Below are 22,897 nucleotides of genomic sequence, written 5' to 3'. Positions count from 1 at the left end.
GAAGAGGAGAGAGAGAGAGAGAGGGACAGACAGAGACACAAAGATGAAACATCTGTCAGCATCTGTTTGGAAAAAAGGGGCTTTTTTTTCTAATTAGAAAACCTTGTTTGTTTGATAAAATCCGACACCAGGAAAAGGTCAGCACCTCGGTCGCACTGGTCAATGATATTCAACAGGTAGTAGTTGACGTATTTAGAAATACAGTCGTAGCCAGAGTTCCTTGTCTGAATCCGTCTGGATAACACGTCCATACACATTCTGTTTGGCGCCCGCGTGAGAGCGTGTTAGAAAAGAAAGATCTTAGGTTGTCTTCACATCTCCTTTTTAGAAAAAAAGGTGCTTCCTGTCATCATGAGCGCACACAAGCGGCAACACACACACACACGCACGCATTCACACACAAAAACAGCTGCTTTCCAGTCCGTCTGAAAACATTGCACCAGAAAAGGGCAGAGAGAGGAAGATTAAAAATAACTCTCATCTCTCTGTACAGTAGTTCAGTCAGTGAGGCAAAGTGCTGACTCAGGTGTCTGCATAAACAGCTCGTTTCCAAAGTTCGGGCTTGAACTCGTCTTCAAGAGAGAGAGGCTGCCGGGCGAGAGGAGCCCGGGTTTCAAAAGAAGGCAGAGTTTAGGCAGTGAGCGAGCTACCGTGGGCCCCTCCCTCACACACACACAGGGGATCTGCAGTGTGGGTTTTGTAGGAATCGTCCGACCTGCAGGGGGCGCTATCCCTTGGGAGTTTTCTTGTTTTGGGCGTTCCACATGCCTCGTTTGGAGTGGTAGTAGTGGAAGAAGTTCCTCAAGCGGAGTCGCTCTACCTCCAAACCGTTCTGCAGAACCCTGGAGGGAGAGGCAGGGACACACACGGGGTTACGCACTGTCTTTGCACCACATTGGATTCAAGACTTTGTGGTATCAACCCAGAAAATGACAACTTCCAGTTAGATTGATTACATTTTTTAAATATCTCCTAAGTCCTGTTTTTGAATAAACTAAATTTAATGCTTTTTAAGACTTTTCAAGTTCATCTAGGAGAAAAGCCGGGCACCATAGCAACTCGTCTTAGTAACTGTAACCAGGGACTTTCTTCAATAGTCTGTCTCAACTTTTATTTTTTCTGGTTTCATCGAAAGGTCAGTTCAGGGTCAGGCTTTGAATTAGCCGTCTGTGAGATTTCCACCTTCTTGCAAAGCTTTAAAAACATTAAAAATATATAAATCACAAAGTACCAGAACAGGATATTCCAACTACTTTTGCTATTTCCCCTCAGTGGAGGCAGAAATCTGACAGCTGCATATCTTAACATCTGCATAAATTAAACACCAGATGAAGAGGTGCACTGGAAAAATATGCCACACATTTAAAAATATGTCAAGTATTCAGTGTTGAACTGCAACTTCAAACCTCTCCACAGAGGTGAGTGAACATCTCTCTGACACAGTCTCAACAAACATGTCACTTTCTTAATGGGTTATAATGGCGGCTGGTTGCCCGGGTTACCTGTCCAGCAGCTCCCAGTCCTCTCCGCCCCAGCGGTCTTTGAACTCCTCCGTGTTCATCCCTCCAATCTTATCAAAATCGGTCTTGTAGATTCCAAACAGGCCAAAACCATTAACCTCCCAGTAACCTGCAGATAGAATTACAAGAATATCAACACAACATCTCATTGCAAAAGTGTGTTTTTGGTGTAAATAACCAAGGAACGAGTTAGAGTTATGATTTAAAATATATCAATATATTAGGATGTGACCCTGCATGCATGTGATGTGTGTGTTTATTAACTCTGACAAGGAGATTGTGTTTGTGTCTGCGTTTGTTTGTCTGATATTTAGGAGGATTATTCAAAGATTCCTAGAAGCAATACCATGAAACTTCAATTTTGATGTGGATCCAGATCAGGCGGTGATATCTATGAGTGTGAGCAGTTTGGTGCAGATCAAAATAAGAATCAGGATCTAGTGAATTTAACTGTGGTGTCATTAGGGGACTGTTGGGCCTTGGCGGATGTATGGGCTCCACTTAGTGCTGTTCCAGTTTGTGTCTCACCATCCGGCTCCCGTGGCGAACTGCCGCAGCCGAGCCTCATGACGATTGGAGCGAACGCAAGGCGTCCCTCCACACAGTGCTTCCTGATGCTTTCCAGGATGTTGAGAGGGAAGTGGATGTGCAGATCGCACAGGAACACGATGCTGTGACTGTCCTGCAAGAAGAAATACAAACAAACAATTAATTAGGGGTGGGATTGGGAAAAATGTGACAATTCAATAGTATTGCGATTCTGCGATATATTGCGATACTGCAAGTATTGCGATTCAATTCTGCGATACTGCAAGTATTGCGATTCGATTCTGCGATATATTGCGATTCATGTCCCCCATATTATTCAAAGGCATTACAAAAAATTAGGAAAATAAGACTGCTCAACTCACTTCCAATGTCACATTTAATTCTGTGAACAACATTGTCTTCTACAAATTAACTGAAGTGCAAAAACTAAGAAAGGGTAGTGCAAAAACTTTGTCCTTGAATAGGAGACATCTCACATGAATGCTGAGCTGCCAGCACATAACTTACAATTATTTAAATACAATACAGTAACATCAAGCAGACATAATAGAGTAACATAAATCTGAGAATAATCATATAAACAAGAGTAACCTAGAGCTTCAATCAAATTGAGAAAAATAAACAAATGTGTACTACTATAGTCCAGTCGGCTGCAAGGTCATGACCCAAAATGTTAAATTCATTTGGGAATATTGGCATTTTTGTTCAGAAAAAGGAGTTGGTCAACATGCTCAGATGTTAGTGCTCCTCTGGGCCGTTACTATATCTCCTGCAGTGGAGAACATCCTTTCCGCATACACACTAGGTATCTTTTAAACTCTGAAACTCTCCTCGTCATGCTTTGCCAGCCAGGGGCTGTTACATTTATAACTGTAAATAAAGTATTAAAAAAAAAATATTGCAATACTTTGTGCTACAGTATCGATATAATCGCGGGCGCAAAATATCGCGATACTGAACAGAATCGATTTTTTCCCCCACCACTACTGTAAATGCTCATGATATCTAAAAAACCGACAAAATCTTTCCTACGAGAAAACAAGAAGTCTGCGTTTGAATCATTCTGTCGATATGAGCCGGTGCAAATTTTGCAAACTGTTTATGAGGAGTTCATGTTTCGTGTGATGTGACTAATGTGGGATTTGAGGATTAAAGAGAGCGGAGACGTCTGGGCTCAATAGTAACTCGTCTCAACTCCGAGACGCCTGCAGGTCACTGAGACGTGAGTGACAGCGCTGTCATCGCACCGGGACGGCGCCGACACTCAGCTGACAGATCAACGTCCCCCGTCCAAATCTCCACGCCTCCCCCCCCCCCGTGGGTGGGTGGGCTGGCGTGTGTATGTGTGTGATGGAGGGAAAAGCACATGCACACAAATAACCTGTGAAAAGGAGCCGATGCGACAGCTGTGGCGTACACATGACAGAGGGAAAGCAGCAAACTGTCTAAGCAGCTCCCTGTCATCCACAGCTGGGCTCAGTGGGAGAGGGGGGGGGGGGGCTCGGAGATAAGGCCAAGTTCCCCGAGCCTGTGACAGACGGGCTTGGCAGTGATGTATTCATTATGCATGAGTGTTCCCTCCGTCTGTCCGTCAGCCAGTAAAGGTCGTGTGGTCGGATCGAGACGCTGACCTTCAGTTTCTCTGCCAGCTCACATATTGTTGCCTTGGCCTCTGAGTGTTTGTGTCTCTCACCTCGATGGTGTCCACTCCGATCTGCAGTCCGGCCGAGCGCTCGAAGTTCCCCTCCCGCCGGAGATACTCGTACCTGTCAAAACAAAAGATACAAACACGAATCACTCATTAAAGTGTTATTTGTTGAAGTCACATCCCGTCAGCTGAGGGGGGGGGGGGCACGCACCTGGGCACGCTGCTCTCTCGGAGCGCCTGCTCCACGTCCATGTCTTCACTCTCAAAGTCCACGATGATGATGCTGAAGTTGTCGTCCTTGGTCTGACGGTGAAGATTCTCCATGTCGGAGATGAACTGCTGCACCCACCGAGCCTGGTTCTTCACTGGGTGTTCACAGGAGGAACGACAGCACAGGTGAACAGGTCAGAGAAGAAAGAAAGAAAGAAAGAAAGCTGATGTTAATGTGCTGTAATTCTCAGGGTGAGGTTCTATAAGAAGGATCCAGATTTAACAGGCTGAAGTGAATTGCTCTGCTGACTGACCTGGCACCACAAAGTGCACCATGACGTCCCTCCTCCACTGCAGCATGACGGGCTGGCAGAGGAGGGGCTTAGCGAAGGCCGTGCTCCACGGGGTCGCCCCCCCGGGCCGGGTGGGGGGCTTGGTGGAGGGGAGGGGCGGCGGCGGCGTGGTGAGGCCGGGTGTGGCAGGGGAGGGGCCTGAGGCCGGCGCCGAGGCCGGGGCAGAGTCGGTGTTCTCGAAGCTCTCCTCCCCCTGCCGGCCGCGGTGCAGCAGCAGGTAGATGTACTCCGACAGGCGCACCACGCTGCGGCCACGCTCCATCAGCTCCAGCTCCACCAGGTACCGGTTCCCTCTCGCCGAGTCGCGCCGCTTCTCCACGTTGATGATCCGCAGCAGCGTGTAGATCCTGGGGCACGGGGGGGAAAAAAAGAGAGTTTGAGAAAACACAGACAGGCTGTAACTTAATATGAAAGAAAGCGGAAAGGCTGTATGTTTATCATATCCTGCTCACAACAGGATTAAACCTGGTTTGACTGTGGGCAGAACACTTCAAAGTGCTGCTGCTCATTATCTGCGGTGCTGTGAAACCAGCGTGAGGTGAGGTGGGAGGAAAAGGAAAACAGCGAAACATGTTAATGGCCGACATATTATGCCCATTTTACCGCAGTTGATATGGTTCATTGGGGGTCTTAATGAAATGTAATGAAACATATTTTGGTCAAAATACCACAAGGATCATTTAAAACAGCACCTTTTTACCCTGTCTAAAGCAGTCCTCCTCAGATTGACCTGTTTTGAGCAGAGATTTATATATAAAGACTAGATGTCTCGTCTGCGTTGCCGGCCAACGGAGCCGGACGTCACCACATGGCAGCCATCTTGCCAGAGGTGGCCGGGGCGTGACCGGCATGTTCCCGATGAATCTACAACATACTTAACACCAAAAAACACATTTTCCTTTTCAAGGTCGGAGCGAGACATGAGCTCTGTTAGTCGCTCGTTATTCTCCTTCACTCTCCTTGATCCTTACTAGGGTTGCAAAGGGGCGGAAAGTTTCCGCTAAATTTCCGGAAACTTTCCACGGGAAGTTAAGCTCGGGAATTTTGGAAAAAAAACAAAAAAACGCAAATTAAACGCAGAGCAATAAAAACATCATTCAAAACTCTATTTTAAAGATGTATAGAATGCAGCACACGCTGCATGTTGAGTTTCAACCCTCCACTGTGCATTCTTCCATCACATGCACAGATAACTCCCAGCATCCTTCACACTACAGCAGGGCTATTGAGGCCTGCTGTAGTGTGAAGTACTTGTCAGGTAAGTTTCGATGATATTACTCGGGAAAATATATTAGCATGCTGATTGAGGATTGTTCATCTGTTCATCTAGCCTATTTCCATTCATTTATCCATCAATTGTAAAATGTTTTTACAGACGATTCCAATTGTTTGGCAAACTATCTCTGGCATTGCATTAGTGTTTTTTTACAAACTTTTTTCTCATCTTATTCTACAGAACAATGCCACGTGCACTATCTCATGTGTGGAGACATTTCAGCCCATCCAATGTAGAAGGAAAGGCTGTGTACACTAGCAAATACTGTGCAAAGACCTATGTTAAGAATGACACAAAGATGCAGAAGCATATAGTCAAGGGCCCAAAGTTTCCTCAGGGCTCAAATCAGCCTATGACAAAACAAAATGTTTATATTTATGTCTGTATATGACAAGGTAAATACAGTTAGTATAAATTATCCACAAAATTTCCAGTTTATTCCAGTTAATTCCTATATATTACCGTTAATTCCCATGGAAAGTTTCCAACTTTAAATTTTCCCGGAATTTTGTAACCCTAATCCTTACCCTCCGTTGCGTTCGTTGAGTTTCTCCATGTACTGGGCCAGCACGTCCACCACCTCGCTCTCCGCCAGCTGCAGGTTGCCGGACACGTTGCAGCGCAGGTCGTTCCAGTCGGAGCGCAGGAGCTCAAAGTCCATGGGGTTGACGGAGAAGGTCCTCTGCCAGTTGATGCTCTCCTCCGCCCAGCCCGGCCGAGCCTCCACCTCCTCGTAGCTGTAGTCCGACATCTCGCCCTCCTCCGGCTCGGGCTCGGGGTCCGGCTCGGGGTTGGAGCGGTTGATGTCCTGCTCCAGGTCGGCCGGGTTGGGGTCCGGGTCCGGCTGCTGCAGCGACTCTGTGATCTCTGAGAGCCGGAGGTAAGACGTGACCCTGGGTTGACCCTGGAGTGAGTTCTCTGTAGAGTTTAACCTCTGCAGTGGGACTGGGGGGGGATCCTGGTGATGGTAGAGTGGGTTCAATGGGTCGTCTCTGCTGGGGAGATGAGCCGTGGCTGTCGTCTTCAAGTCCTGACGCTCCACTTTTCTCCTGATTTTTCCCGGTTGATTTGCCACAGCTGCCCTCCGGATGGACTTCTGTACACTGTCGATCTGTATGTTGATGCTTCCGTTGCGAGGAGGGGTCTTACCCTCTTTCGTTGGGGGGTGGGGCCAAAGCTGTGGGGCACTAACAAGGTTCTTACCCGCCTGGCCTCTAGCGCCCAGGTTCACCAGCCTCGTGGTTTTCCCGGTTTGGTACAAGAAGACTCCAGGGAACACCTCCCTCGGGTGGTGGTACGTCCGCTCCTCCCTCCTCTCGCGCCGCTGCTCCCTCTCTCTCTCTCTCTCCCTCTCCTTCGCCGGCCGAGGCCTCGTGATGTAGATCTTGTTCTCCTCCTTCTTGCTTCCCGGCAGCTTGTTGTCATACGGCTTGTTGCTGTGGGCGGAGTTGCTGATGATCTGCTTGGCTCGGCTGGCGAGCGCAGAGAGGGAGGACTTCTGGGGGAAAAGGAGCGAAGACTTGCTGAGTTTAGGCGGAGTCTCGGCTCCTTTCTCTCCTCCAGCTCCTCCACCACCTGTTCCTCCTCCTTTCCTGCCAGGGCCCTGCTCCCCAGGACCGGATCGGACCCAGGACAGGGTGCGACCCTGGACCACACTGTCCATGTCGGGCTCCAGCGCCCTGGGTTGATCCTGGTCGAGTCTCTTACTGGAGCCCTGTCGAATGTTCTCTTTCGTATGATCCCGTCCCCAGTCTCTGTCCAGATCCGTCCCCATCTGTCCGTCCTTGTGAAGAAAATGTCTCCTCTCTCTGCGGCGTATGATGGTGTCGACAGCTACCTCCTCCTCTTCATCGGGGTCCACCTCTTCCTCCTCCTCCACTTCTCTGCTCGCTGGTGTGGGCCCGGGCTTCGGGCGCTGGTGGGAGGGGTTGGAGGTGTGGCTGGTCTGACTGGGATGAGACGGCTTCTTGGGCGACTGGGTGCCGACGATCTCTGCCTCGTCCTCGACTTCTACCACCTCCTCTTCCTCCAGGAAATCTGGAGGCAGAAGCAAAGTGGAGTGTTTGTATTTGCATTTATGTGTTTATTTATGCAGGCAGGAGTCTGGTGCTTATTAGTTACCATCTGGGTTGGGGAAGAAGAACGGTCTGTCGTCATCCTCCTCATCCATCTTCATATATTTGTAGAAACCAAACCTGGCAGACACAGCACACACACACACACAGATGAACACACAAACACACACACAGATGAACGCACACACACACACACACACACACATGGATCAAAGTTGAGGATTAGAAGTTTTAGTGCGTCTTCAAACTGCCTTTAAATTCACAGGCGCCTGAGCAGTTACTCTGAATAACAAGTGCACTTGCTCAGACTGTAAATACAAGACAGAGACAAATGTTCCCGGAGCTCTGTGGTTGATAAAAGCAAAAACAGTGTCCTTACTTCTCTAGGTAGATAGGCGACTCCCGGTAGAAACACTTGTTCTCCCGCTCCATGTGCGTGAGACGTGTGAAGTCATTGGGGTAAACGAAGGACAGATAAACCTGAGGAAAAGCACAATGTCACTCAAAGATGAAAAAACTCTGTAAAACGCTGATAATGGATCTAATTATCATTTAGCATTAGTAGATGGGGATTCAATTATTTAAATCAATTTCAGCCACTTTCTTACATACTGATTCCTGACTAATTAAAAACGGGTTTCCCGGGTTTTCACCGCTTGTCACTTTTCCCTGCAGCTCCTGTAGTAACTTGTGTTGTCCTGCAGGGGGGAGCAGTGCTCAACAAAACATGTTGTCTGCATCATTACTGTGTTTTTATAGCCTGACGTTGTCATACTCATGATTCTAGTCAGAATATGAGTCTGATACTGCTCCATTGGGCTGTGATTATGGGGCGTGTTTCAACCGAACCAGGAAAAAAAATGCCTCTTTGCTCAAATGTATAGACCTACAACCAATCAGAGCAACGTAGTATGTGACGTATGAATCCCGTAGGAAGGACGGCAAAAACATCTTTTCGATCTACAAATGCCTTGATCGCGTTTCTCTGTTCCTCTTTCAAAATTAATGCGCTGTCGATGTCTCTTGTTTGATGACGTAGTTGATTACGTAACTGTTGATCATCTGTCCATCATCGTATAAAGCCCGCCCTGACAATTTGTTCAGAGATAATTTTTCCCCAACGGAGGGACTCCAGACCGAACTTCCCGACCAAAAAATGTTGTGGGCGGGGCTAAGTTCGTCTGGCACCCAGGCTAGTGTTTTTATACATAGCAGCCAAACCAGCATGGACTTATTTTCTCTTCTCCTTTCAGCTGCGTAGTTTGTCTTAAAGTCGTTTCCACCATATTAAAAGACTGACTGCTTTAACCGATGCACTCCTGATGACCCGATATAATTTTAGCACAAACTCCAATTAGCACCGACGCCGTCTCAGGCAAAAGGTCTGACATATCGAGCGGTAGGTGTTCAACCCAGAGGGGCTGGTGACTGGAGGGCTGACTTACAAACTGCAGGCCCTGGTATCTGGCGATGGGGAAATCTTTGACCACGTAGGTTGGGGAGTAGAGGCAGGCCGGCAGAACGTTCTCCAGGCGGAAGGGGCTGATCATAGGAACTGAGGAGAGAGAGAGAGAGAGAGAGAGAGAGAGAGAGAGAGAGAGAGAGAGAGAGAGAGAGAGAGAGAGAGAGAGAGAGAGAGAGAGAGAGAGAGAGAGAGAGAGAGAGAGAGAGAGAGAGAGAGAGAGAGAGAGAGAGAGAGAGAGAGAGAGAGAGAGAGAGAGAGAGAGAGAGAGAGGACACAAATATATGAGACCTTGGAGAAACAAACACTTAAAAGGAATTCTGCTCTTTGGAGTCAGAAACTTGGGATGCAATACTAGAACTAAATATATATATATAGCTACTGCGACAATGACAGCTAGAGAGACTGGGAGCCAGACAGTGAATCGGTCAATCAGAGAAAATGATAGTCTGGATTTACTGCTGTAGAAGGTGTCCCGAGGGTCCGGCTTCAGCATATCTGCCCCGTGCTGTGTGGCTCTGCCTTCCTCCAGACCCCGGGGCTGAGACTCCTCCGGGAGACGGATGTGACTGGCCAAGGTCTGGGGGATGTGGTCCACGCTGTTCATCTTCAGAATCGACTCGTCTGAAAAACACAGAGGGACAGAGGAGGCGGCAGAGTGAGACATAAATGGTGCAGAGGACGGAATGAGGACGTGTCATTATTGCTGCTTGTTGTTTTGATTATCTTAATGACGGACAAATGTGATGTAAGCTGTCGGAAGGGAAATGTAATCGGCGTCGCGATTATCACAAATCTTTATCGACCAATAGAAGCGGGGGTGGGGAAGGAGAGGAGGAGACAACAGGAGCAAAGGGAGATGATCAGGAGAAAAGGAAGTTGGGAGAAAAACAAAAACAAAGCAGAGGAGAGTCATAATTATACCAATCGATAGGAGGGAAGGAGGAGAGAGAGGACGTGTGATTAATGGCACGTCAGGAGCAAGGCCTGATGGGAGAAATGCTTTGTAATTAACAGGATGGTCAGCATCATTTCCATCCTCCAGAGAGTGTGAACATCCAGTGTGTGTGTGTGTGTGTGTGTGTGTGTGTGTGTGTGTGTGTGTGTGTGTGTGTGTGTGTGTGTGTGTCTGTGTGCACACGGTATGACTAAGACTTCTCTCCTCTAACAATGAGATATCTGTTGATCACACACCTGGTTTCCATTACACACCAGCCCCTGCACATCTCATTATCTGAGCTGATGCAATAGTCGAACACAGAAAAGCTGTACTTTTCTTTCCTCAAATTAATTTGTATCACGTTTCACCAGAAGTAGTTTGTTATAATAAAAGAACAACATTAAACATTTCAGATGTTACAGATATTAAACTAGAGCAGGCTACTGTTTATTGTTTTTCACTGTGTGTGTGTGAGTGTGTGTTTAATATTTTATTATTTCTGCATAATTTTGATGGGGTATTATATAACACATTTTGTTTCATTACAGCTCTGATATAATTTCTCATGGGTACAAGCCAAATACATCACACACACGCACACACACACACACACACACACACACACAATTAAGCTGTTGAATAAAAGCACTCTACCAGTTTTGGACAATTATGCCTGGTTTCTCAGAGACTGAATGTGCATCGGAATAATCGAAAAAATTAGAATATTCACGTGAACGCCATCTCGATCAGATAAACAACTCGGAAAGTCTGCAAAACGTTTCCTACCCGAGCGGCATTATCGTTGAAGTCATCACATGTGAACCAATTAACATAATTTTACAATCACCTCTAAATCGCAGCTTCTAATGTGAACTTGTCAAATCTTGCACTTTTGTCACTTGCAAACTGTATTTCAATCTCTCACAGGCGCGTCACACCAGACGTTCAGAATTATTTATATGCCTGTGTCACCTGAATCCTTTTTCTTTGCTTGTCTTTATCAGGCAAATGTTGGTAAGAGGTGTTGAGGTGTTTAAATGCTCTGAACACATTAATACAACACAGTGTGTTCACAGCGTCCGTGTTTCTGCCACAAACCACAGGAACACACCGAGGTGATGGAAGAGTCTGACGAGCAGGTGCAGAGGTAAATATGAGCTGAACATTTTAGTTCCGGATCAACTCTCACCATCTTGTTGTGTGTGGCTACAGCTCTGAGTCAAGGTTTGGACTTTAGAGTAAATTACATCCTCTTATTAATCGCTACAACCACTGAAAAGCCAATCAGATGCCTTAATTTAACCAAATGAGACAGAGGACAAGAATCTCTCGACCCAACGTGTCAAACTGGGATGATCCTGAAAAAGCTTTCTGACACCGACAACATGGAGAGAACCAGCATGGGTCAGAGGGCTCCACACAGGGAGGGAGAAGGGATGGAGGGGTGGAGAGAGGAGAAGGGATGGAGGGGTGGAGAGAGTCGGAGGAGATTCCTCTCTGTCATACAGCCGGTTCTAAACAAGACGGCAGCAGCGTTCGGCTCACATCCACCGAACGCTGCAGCTTTACCCGGTGGATGACAACTCCACACATCATTTTCGGTGCGGCTGACATTTTCCCTTGTTAACGAAACCGAATCCCTGTGACACCCTGCTATTCTCGGAGCTACAGAGGTTAGACATGCACTCAAGAGCCAGAGCTCTCATTTCTGCTGTGAGTGACACAAATAGAGCAACTATTAGGTTCTGTTTCGTGTCTCCGGCCTGGAAGACAGACGTGACTTTAAATGTGAGTTTGATAAGAGCAGAGCACGACTTGTTTCTTGAAAAAAAAAAACTGTTTCCGTGACATTAAACTACTGATCGATTCCAGACTTGATTAATGAGGCTGGTTTTTGAATAGCGTGATTCCCTCTTTCTATTTGCCGAGGACAAAGACACTTTCTTTTTCTATCATCAGGAGACTCATGTGTTAGTCCAAAACACCAGGAAGATTAAAAGTCCATTTTGATTTTCCTGATGAAATGTAGTAAATTTCCAAGAAGAGATTGAGCAGATTAACTCTTACCTGTGTACATGGAGATGTAGGCCGAGTCTATCACTTCATACTTCAGACCAGGGAGGAATGGACGCCACTGTGTGGGAAAAGCAGAGAGGGAGAGAAAAGGGGGAATGAGTAAAAAAGAGAAAAGTACACATAAAAACAAAGTAGAAAGCAGAACTTGTCATGGCTGTTTGCGGCCTCAACTGTGACACAGCTTTATTTATCTCGGCAGCATCATGACATCGACCAGACGCCGGGTTTTAACCACACTTAACCAGAGACAGAAGAGGAAACGGGGAAAAAGAACAGAAAACCGCTTCTGAAAAAGACACAAGATGGAGTGGAAGGAAGAGAGAAATGTGCAAAAAGTGAGAGTGAGAGCAAAGCTGAAGGAACAAGGTGCTGAGGAGTAGGTGCGAGAAACAGAGAGAAGAAAGCTCTGGTAATGACCTGCAACGAGAGAGTGAGAAAGAGAGGGAGAGACAAGCTACAATTCTTTTAAATAGATTTCACAATTACCCCGTCACTTCTGGTTACCCGGGATGTAATCACAGGAGACAGGTCATTTTCCGACCCTCAGGTTGAGAATACAAATATAAACACCCTCCTCGGGCTCATGCAAATGCCTCCACATGTAACACAAACACATTCACACACACACACACACTCTGTTGCTCTTTTAGATTTAGTTGCAATCCACATTTTGTCACCCATGCGGCACTAATACGCTCACCAGTTGCAGATAAGTATAAGCCTGAATCTAGCTTTTGTTACACTGTTGTATCTATTGTGTTCTTCTCCTTCACCTCCGTTCTGACATAAATATACAAGCTGCACATATACAAAACAAACAAGGGCACGGAGCGACAACACGCTGTGCAGCAGCGGCGGGGGGGCGGCTCAGCACGACACAAGCGCTTCCACATCGCGTCGTTATGTCGGGAGGGCGGCGTCCTCAAGGTCGAGTCGGACGCCTGACGCCGGCCTGACTCCAGGAAGGAGAAACAAGTCGAGTCCACGTATGAGATGAAACTTTTTTACAACAGCGGAAAAAACGATCTAGATGACGGATCAAAATCAAATGTAAATGTGTCCTTACACCACATGAGAGCTTGTCAGTGATCAATCAATGTTCTCAGTTGTGATGTTTGAGGTACAGAACTCGGTCGAGGCCCAACAGCTGCCTTAAACTCAATCAAGCTGCACCTTTCACAGACTTATAAGTAGAATTCCTCTAAATATGACTGGTTTCTTCCATCAAGATCCAGGAATTATTCCCTGGGAAGTTGGTGAACATTTTTAAAACGCAGGGTTGAAGAAAGTGAAAACGATTTGATGAGATCTGTCCAGCGGATGAACATTTTACGGTAATCTTTCATGGTCCATGCCCAATCCGTCCACCAGGTGGCAGGCAAGCAATCCGTCCAGTAGCTTTAGCCGAATCCCGCTAACCAACCACCCAACCTATTTCTTGCAAATAGATTAACAACTCATATGGTAAAATGCAAGAGAAGCATGATTTAGTTTCATTTCAGATGAGGCTCAGTGACAGTTTGACTTTGACTTTAGATTTGTGTTGTTTTTCAGCTGCTTGTGTGCTTGTAGGGGAGCATCACATTCAACACTCTGCTGCAGTTTCATTGACTTTACCAAACACTTGGAATACTGCACACGCACCTGTGTGTAGCCCATTTTAACAGCTTTGTGTGAATTTCGACTCTTCCTCGTCTGACCCCACAGAATCACTGATTAATTCCTTCAAGGGAGCCATTGATCCACCTGTGTGTTTGTGTGTGAACACCCTGTTACATGTACGTGTTGTTGTCTGTTTGTTCCCTCGGTGTGCGTCTCGTGTGAAATAGTGTTGACGGGAGTTGCAGGGAGAAGCAGGCGCCTGCTCACTGGCCCCACAAGTTCAGCAGAGAGGAAAGAAAATCAATAACCGAGTGGAAATAATAGAAAGTACCAGTCGCAGAGCAGAATGGCAGCGGGCGGCCAGCGGGTTCGATTTGTCACGTTCCATCATGCCCGGACCACCCGCTGACATATGAGGGGTTCATATGGTTTTCAATCAGCCGACCAGAAGTGTTACTCCAGCTCATAATACTGGGTTTGATTCCCACTGGAACTACACATATGGAACCTTATCTTACACACACACACACACACACACAGGTAGTTTGGCTCATGTTGGGTTTTATCCCCTTGACGATCGGGGGGTTTATTGCTTTTGAGGGAGCTGACGGCTCGTATGTTTGTTTCCTTTCATTTCAATCAGTGGCTCCAGAACCCCGGAGCACTGTGGGTCACAAGCAGTTGTTGTTAGTGTGACACATGAGAGGTTATGACATAAAATAACCTGACCTTTTCCGGTTTATGTAAAAATCAATCCAGATTTGAGGCCCAATAAGATTAACACAAAGTAAACACTGAGTGGTTTCACGGTCCTGTTCGGACTCTTTTGACGGGAAAAAAACATTATTGTTTGTGTCTTTTACTGTACTTACTTTAAGCTGTGCCCCAACTTCACCACTTTCAACCTTCCAACATGTCACTGGATAAGTCATGGAATGGCAATGGAGTGTAAATGGCATGAAGGTGAATACAGTGGGAAAAGAGAAGGGGGAAAATGTTTCAGCTTTAACTGGACAAAAGCTGCCCGGCTGTCATCGTTGGTTTATTCTGCAGAGAACTGACACGTCTGGTTTCTATCCTCCTCTGTCATTACCACACACACACCTGGCTTCAAGCACAAACTGGCAGACTGGTAGGTCAGTGGTGTAGTGGATCAGAACCTTCTCGGCAAAGAGCACATTCACCACTTGACCGGGAAAATTGCAGCCTGGTGCTTCTGAGATACACAACGTGATCGGTCTCTGTGGGTGGGACAGTTCAGAAGGTCACGTCCAAATCCCCCAAACACTGTCACAGCCATTTCACAATGTGTGGTACATAACAATCACAGGATTCAAATAGAGTGGAGTTTGTTACTGGGATGGAAGTGGAGACAGTTCTCACTGTTGTCAGGACAGTTAATAAAACTCATGTTCACTCATTTGGAGTTTGAATAAAAGGCCGGAGACAACGGGAGCGTCCTCACTGACCTTTCGATGAGTTGCTGTTGCCAGAGAAGTGTTAGGCCACAGAAACAGTGACTCCATTGAGGAGGACATGTTGCTAACAAGCCAGGAATTCTGTCCTGTACTTGTGTTTCCAAATAAAGACAAAGTGACAGTTACCAAGTAAATGAAAGAACTTATTAATAACTTGTGGGACTCATAGCTTGGGTTGGGAAAGTATTATTATACTATGGTATTTACAGACCTGCTGTAATATCCAGAAATCTGACACAGAGGTACAGTTACCAATATGAACTCTAAATTATTAAAGGACTAGTCTGACATCTTGGTCTGACATTCGCTCAGACTGTCTGCTTCCTTGCCGATAGTTTGCTTGATGAAGACGATAACTTCACAGGACAGATTTTCTCTGGACACACTTGGAAAGCTACTGACAGACATGGAGCTCACTCTGAAAGTCTTCCTGTACTGTAACGCTTTCAGATGGAGCTGACCCGTCAGGTCAATGTTTAACACCTGAGTTTTATATCTCTAAAATATGTGAGATGACAATAAAAAAAAAAGTTCCATTTGCTGATGGAATGCAAGAAAAGTTATGACAGCTTTGCTAGGAGCAGAAACGAAGTGTGGTTTTTTTTTACCTTGCACCTGGCACTAATGGAAATTCTGTAGCTGCCCACTGACAGGTGCCTGCCAGCAGCACATCAAGGAGAGACTCGTGACAGGCTCTCCACAGCAGAGCACAGAGGACTGCTGGTGTTCTGATGCTCTGCTGGTAGCGTTAGAAAAAACCTCATGCAATGGAAGTTAAAAGCGAGGAAGAGCTAAAACAAAAAGCACCTAAGCAAAGACTACAGCAGGGAACCAAGGACACACAGTCACAGCTCCTGACTGATTATTCTCTCATTTCAATTGACAGCTAAACAGAACTAAACACTTACATGCTGCAGGGGGAATGCCACTATCCATTCGCTGTTATAATGACATGAACGCTGGATTGTTTTTCACGTAATATCATGAATCCCCCTGGGGACAGAGGAACAATATTCAATTGGGGGGGATGAGGAGGTGGATGCAGAAAGAGGGGGTTGGATTTTCCGGGGTTGAATTCACGATTAGAAGAGGTCCGATCTCCGTGGAAATGACAGGTGCATCACAGTCAGGGTGGCTACGTTGTTGTGCTTTGTGCTCTGATGTGAGATTGACTCTCACTAGATTCAAAGTAACCAATCAATCAATTAATCAATCAATCAATCAATCTATCTATCCCCCTTATCCTTTGAGGGCCGTGGAAAGCCTACAGCCAATCCCCTCTTTGGGCAGGATACGGCTAGGTCTACAACCAGGAAAGGTCGCCAGGGAATCACAGGGCCGACCCGGAGACAAACAGCCGTCCACGCTAATAGCATGCTTCTCCCCCCCTGTGTGTTTGCACTGCAGCAACAGTCATCCTGAGTTTAAAACAAACAGAGACAAAATCCATCCATCCATTGATCCATTTCCCGTTTATCCTTTGAGGGTCATGTGGGACCGGGAGCCATCACCCTGGACAGTGGGCAAACGTATCACAGGGTCAATACACAAAGTTAAAGAAACATCCACGCTCATGGCACTGTTCTTTAAATCCAATGTGTTTTCTCTGCAGCCACAGGACTAAAGATTATGATGATGACAAGCAGGTAAAAGACATTAAAAACTAATCTGAATTAAACATAGAGACAAAAAAGATGTTTCTTACATTCGTGTTACATTCCTTTAATATAATAACATCCCAGCTAATAAACACGCAATGATAAAATACATTAGCAGAATGTAATCTGACAAATTTAACATGACCCAAATCTGCCGGCTGCAGAACGTCTGCATGTTGTAACAAGTTAAGCTCAAGTGGCTTGAAAACTTGCTGAATGGAATATGAATCTAAACTAAAAACTAAAAAAAAGCTCTGGAGGCAACAAAGGCCGAAATAACAGAAATATGACAAACATGAGAAATGACTACATGCCTAACATTATTCAAATTTAATGAATAACTTAAGACACAATTTTCTAATAATGTACATTTCCATAGATAACAAGCTGATGACGGGACAAGGACATGATGATAGTTTGTGATGGAGCCCGGCGACGCTTCCTTTTTGAGATTAAATGATTTGTCATGTATTCGGGACTCGTCTAATCCCACCAGGACGAGAAGAAGTGTTAAAAACACAGAAAGTCACAAAGGAAGATCAGCTCTACAAATTAAATTCTCGGGAAATAAAAATGTGCAGACAGCAGGATTTAAAAATGAGAATAACAGGAATAATGACCAATTCTCGATGAGATTTTACGTGCACGTCCCAAACCTCAGAAAGAGGCACAGCCGGGACAATAACATGGAAATCATGATTGTTAGAAAGGTATTGACTTGCGGTGATATTGCCCTCTAGAGGATGAGGAGACGTGGCATTAAAACAATACCATGACATTAAAGAGTGATTGTCAGTGAGGTGCAGGTTATTGCCGGTGTTCCTTCAGGTTTTTTCCACACACTCGGAATGAAGGTTAAAAATAGAGTGGGAAATTAAATGTCACGTCATGAAGAAATAACTGATACGGTCGTAGTGTGGGCTGCAGGTGAGGAAAAATGCCACTGACCACGTCTGGAGTGTGAGGGAAATTTAGCTATAAAAGACAAGTGAAGAAACATATTTTAAATTAAAACAAAATGTATTTATGGGAGAAGAAGAGCTCACGAGTACAAAGTAATGATGAAGAGCAAAAGAGACAAAAACTCGAGCAGGAAAAGCAAAAGTAAACGTTGGAGGCGAGGAAAATAAAAAACAACTCCATATGTTTGAGTGCAGCTGAACTGGAGTCGACCCTGAAAGGTGTTGAAGTGGCGATAAAAAAAAAATCGCATTTATTTCCAGCGTATAAAGACACACACAATATAGTTTAACAGCTGGCTCCAGGTTGCCCGGGCCACTCCTGATTTACACTGAGGAGGGAAGGCGCCGGGCAGATGTTGAGAGACCGGTGAGTAAAGTCGAGTTCATTTGAATACACCCACGAGTCGGCGGGGGGGTGGCGTGGCTGCACGGGCGGGTGTATTAATTGTCGGGCAGTTTGAGACTCTGGCAGGAGTCATAAAATAGGGCCCATTAAAATCCTGCATTCAAAAAAAAAACCTCCATAAACTCGCCTTTACTAATTAAGGCGTGACTTTCTTCACTTCTCTCTCTCGCCCCCTCTCTTCCTTTCAATCACGCCGTTTAATGGCCGACCCTTTCCTTTAATTCTGTCACATGGCTGCGGCGAGAGAGATGTTTTCCATTAGGGCGGCGGAAAGGTCCCGTCTCTCACCGGCCAACTTCCAGATGGCGTCTGAGAAACTTCGTGAAACTACCCGCTCGCGACAACCTGCTTTGGTCCCATGTCGTCCATTTTGCCAAACCAGGCACCGCTCTGCAGAGGCTGTATTTGAAGTTAACCGAGGGAAAACACTGATGTATTGGGGGCGTAGGCTGCGGTGGAAAGGTTCAGTCAGAGTGCAGGTAAACTCACAACTGCACAATCTCCTCATTCACTGGCTGTTCACACACACAGCAGCACTGCAGTTGTTTCCATCGCTGCAGGGCAGACACGCTGTTTTCCGAACCCGACTCTTCCTGCTGCTAATGCTGTTTATGTTCCGCCTTCCTGAAGCCATTCTCCCCGACTCCCCGACACAATGGAACAGAAAAGCCAACGCACTCAGAACAAGGCTCCTCTCTCTTTCTCATTTCTCGCCAAAAGGTAGTTTCCTGCTGACATGGACGCCCCCTCGTTTCCTTTCTAACAAGCGTGGTTAAACAAATATATTCCCGGCGGAGAAGCTCTACCTTTGACCGTCACTGCGATCACTTCCTGCCACAGGACTAGAAAGAACGAGCAGTGAATCCACGCTATCTCCTCCTCGACAAATGAGCGCCTGGGTTTCTGGGATTTATGTGAGCCCTGGGCTTATGCTGTTGTGGGCCCGGTCACGGTAAATCTGCAATTGTTGTCAAGGTGTGAAATGTATTCCACTGTTAAATCACATGCAGGGTCTTTACTGAGGTACAGCGCCCTGCACACACATGCTTACATTCCAACGCAGGCTCTTTATTTGTGGCGTTACGTTTATACACTTGAATTGTGTGAAGTGCAAATCCGACTTTAATGGCCTCGTGGATAGTTGGCTGAGGGGCGGCAGACAAGAGAGAGGGGGAAAAAGAGAGAGAGGATTTCCACATGACCTTGATTTTCCTGGAGCAAATAATCACACGGGCAGTTTTCTGGATGACTGGAGAAGTCTGTTGCCGAGTTGGTGACTTGAATGAGAAGACTGAGATGTAACAAGCCCGAGGATGAGACAATAGAAAAGGCTTCGTATAAAACTTCAGCACATACTCTACATATATTCCTCTCCTCGCTCCCTTTCCTTCTTATTATCTCCTTGCTTCCTTTATGGCGACCGTGTGAATTAACCTTTGTGTTTAATTGAAGCCAGGAGCTAATTCTGACGGCCATGAATCTTAATCCCATACATATGTGGGCTCGTTATGTGGGATTTAAAAAAATAATAATGTTCTCCCTTTACTTCTTTTTTCAGCCCTCGCTCTACTCGGTCTACAAAGAACGCACCTTCATACACCGAGTAGAACAATTTCTCCCTATTTTTGATCTAAAGAGGGGATGAGAGGTTTGGCATTTCCTTAAATAAACAGAATTAGCAAGGCATTTAAAATGGAAATGTTCTGTGACAGCGAGAGGATTGAAAATGATCCAGAGACATGGTTTTTAATAAAATATATCTCTGTGTTTGCTGATTTAGTCATTTTTACATTCACGTATGAAGAAAATGCCAAGAAGCCGTTAAGTTCTCCTCTTTTCTGTGGAGCGATTTATTGTCTCTCAGCTCATTGTTCTGATCTAATCTCGGCCAAGGAGGTTATGTTTTTGTCTGCTTGTGTTTGTTTGTCTGTCTCTTAGTCAGCAGGATTACAGAAAAACTGCCTAACGGATTACCATGAAATTTGGTGGTTCGGGAAAGAGCCCATTTAAATGTTGGTGCAAATCCAAGAAAATCTTCTCCCTTTCTTCAACACTGCAGGACACAGCTTTTTCTCTGTTGATTTTCCAGAGAATAATTCATGGATTTGACATATTTAATGGACTGATATTTATGAGTGTTTGCAATTTGGTGCAGATCCAGATATAAATCCAGGTCAAGTGAATTTAAATGTGGTTTCATAAGGGCGTTGGCAGAGGTCTGTTTTCTATCAAGTGACATTCTTTTGGTTCACTCCGCCCTATGAGGCAAATTGTGATTTGTGAGTTTTGGCAATACAAATACATTTTGATGGATTGATAACTTTCTTGGTGAATAAACGCTCTGATAAACCTCTGGGTGCACCCCCAGTCCTGCATGAATGCTAATGTTACGCATCTGCTGTATTTGTAACAAGGAAACTGTTTTACCAACAGGTCACTTGGTGCAGGAGTCATTCGTACAACAAGGACAACAACACAACAAGAGGACAACAGCGGGGACACGACAACGGCGCATGGTCTCGGCTTCTATTGCATCATGTCTCACCAACTCGGTGTGTTTGTCCTATGCAGTGTCTCCAAATTAAGGAGGAAGGTATTTGTTTACCACTGGGATGTGGCTGTCACGGGCGATAATTTATTAGTCACACTTGCACATCATCAGCAGAATATTCATAACACACCCACGTCAACGACCCGCAACACAGCAACTCTGCAGCACTTTGGAGACCTGCCACTAATAGGACATTTCATAAGGTCTGTGTGAAACTTTAGAGAACGGGTTGTTTCCACCTGATCGTTCCAATATAACAACATTAAATCAGACTTGAGGCCGGGGTGTCAGTGTGGCACGTAGAGTCTCTCTCATACAAACATCATGTGTGCTCCTCCTGGCACCGCGGAGCTATGGAGTTCAGTGTGGTGATCCCACATCCTGTCAAACCCTCTCTTAAAAACCTGGCGTCCAGCAGGCAGAGACCAGAGAAACAGAAAAGAGTGTTTCAGCAAAGGCTGGACCATCTACCCGTGGTTAAGGAGTGGCCAAGGGAGGGTGGAAGAAGGCAACAGAAATAGGTCAGGACGTTAGCAGTAGAAGAGCCAGGAATCAGACGTGAACTCTGGAGAAAGTCCACACGGTTGAGTTTGCCTTTTGCATATGAAGAACGCAGCATCGTATTCTCTGATGTCTGAATGTAAATCTTCAGGGTGAAGGATGGCACATCATGCAGAGGGAGGACATGATGTATGGCGATCACATGTTTTCGTCTACAGCACATCAACACGAGTCTATGCTCTTATCACCAAAAGTTCTCAAATCTCATCATTCTTACGTGACTTTTTGGAGACTTCTACAAGAACGGCTCCTCTTTTTCACCCTGAGATGTTTGTTTTTTATTTGTTTACCTCTTTTCAGTTTTTGCGCCTGTGGCCAGAATCTCCTACTGTATTCTCACTTGGCCTCACTCCACACTATCTGGACTTTTTTTACTAGGAGGCTTAACACTAGAAAAATAAAAAAAACAGACTCTGACTCGACCATTTGTGTTTTACAGCCCCGACGGAGAATGTCAGGAGATTATCCGGAGATCAGAGCATGTCTGAAAGCAGCTTGACAAACTTATAGCAACTCAGAAATATAGAGGGAGCGAATCAGCCACTCGGTTTTCAGGGGATAAGAACAGAATGAGAAAGAAATAAGGCTTTAAAAATGACACCGAAGTTGTTCGAAAGAAGAGAAACTCCTGCAGATCTGCTGCTCTGCTGCTGATGATAGTTGCCATGATGACGATAACCTGGGGCTTGTTAACAGATTCATTCCATACACACACCAGTGATCTCTTTTTCCTCATCTCGCCCTCCCACTCGCAGTACAGGCGTGTGGGCTCTCGCTTGAAACTTCATCTCGAAAATTAAGCCTCACTCATCTCTGAGCCTTTGCCTGAGGTGCAGAGCTCCACTGCTGGGAGAGGAGTTGGTGCAGCGGAGTGTGCGGCAGAGGAAATAGAAAGTCGGAGAAGAAGTGCAGGAGGGGAGAGAGGACAAGGAGGGTGGTAATGACATATGGAGGAATGGAATGGGTATAGAAGAAAAACTGAGATTTGAAACAAGTTGATCTGTAGGTATAGAGAAAGTCAGGGTGACAGCAAGGAGGATATTTTCTCAAGTTGGAACTAAGCAGGTCCATGGAAAAACCAGGACAATGCAGCTGTCTCAACGTTTCAGTCCCCATGGTGAACAGTGGGTCAACTTACCCCAACCTCCACGTGGTCCGAGCCCTTGTCATCCTGCTTGTGGAGAATCTCAAAGTAGTATCGTCTGGATGAAATCAGGCTGTAGGGAAACAAAGAAACAAGTATCGTTAGATATTTTACACTGATGAAAAAAGACAATTTGAAGTTACTGCGACTCCTTCCCATATGCTGGGGTTCAGTCGGGTCTGACAAGAAGAAATGTTTGTCTGTTAAAATGGTCACTGTGTCGGGTTGGGAGATTATAGAGTAATAAATTCTTGCTATGTCGTGGCCAAGCGACATCACAGACTTTATGCTGCTCTCCGTCTTTTACCACATTCGTAAAGTCCCTGTAAAGGAAGTGCATCAGCTGACTTCCAGGGCCAAGAATGTAAAACATGGCGACCGAGGCTGTTGTCTTTCCTCCGGTTCACCACTTTCGTCACCATCATC

General features: G+C 45.8%; 1 protein-coding gene across 1 annotated transcript in view; it reads right to left on the bottom strand.

The window, feature by feature from the left end:
- Window positions 1–727: 727 nt before the first annotated feature.
- The window catches only part of b4galnt4a (beta-1,4-N-acetyl-galactosaminyl transferase 4a), a 143,351-nt gene continuing 121,181 nt past the window's right edge, over window positions 728–22,897 (bottom strand). The window contains exons 8-20 of the mRNA XM_061076911.1: window positions 22,466–22,544; window positions 12,101–12,167; window positions 9,553–9,717; window positions 9,077–9,186; window positions 8,011–8,111; window positions 7,678–7,751; window positions 6,084–7,593; window positions 4,242–4,627; window positions 3,929–4,082; window positions 3,763–3,835; window positions 2,049–2,202; window positions 1,503–1,629; window positions 728–842 (exon numbers count right to left, since the gene is read on the bottom strand). Of these exons, the coding sequence (XP_060932894.1) occupies window positions 728–842; window positions 1,503–1,629; window positions 2,049–2,202; window positions 3,763–3,835; window positions 3,929–4,082; window positions 4,242–4,627; window positions 6,084–7,593; window positions 7,678–7,751; window positions 8,011–8,111; window positions 9,077–9,186; window positions 9,553–9,717; window positions 12,101–12,167; window positions 22,466–22,544 (3,115 nt within the window). The remainder of the gene's footprint in view (window positions 843–1,502; window positions 1,630–2,048; window positions 2,203–3,762; window positions 3,836–3,928; window positions 4,083–4,241; window positions 4,628–6,083; window positions 7,594–7,677; window positions 7,752–8,010; window positions 8,112–9,076; window positions 9,187–9,552; window positions 9,718–12,100; window positions 12,168–22,465; window positions 22,545–22,897) is intronic.

Source organism: Limanda limanda, chromosome 8 (genome assembly GCF_963576545.1).
Source record: "Limanda limanda chromosome 8, fLimLim1.1, whole genome shotgun sequence".
Taxonomy (NCBI): domain Eukaryota; kingdom Metazoa; phylum Chordata; class Actinopteri; order Pleuronectiformes; family Pleuronectidae; genus Limanda; species Limanda limanda.
Note: the sequence above shows the minus strand (reverse complement) of the source record. Positions and strands in the feature narration are given on the sequence as shown.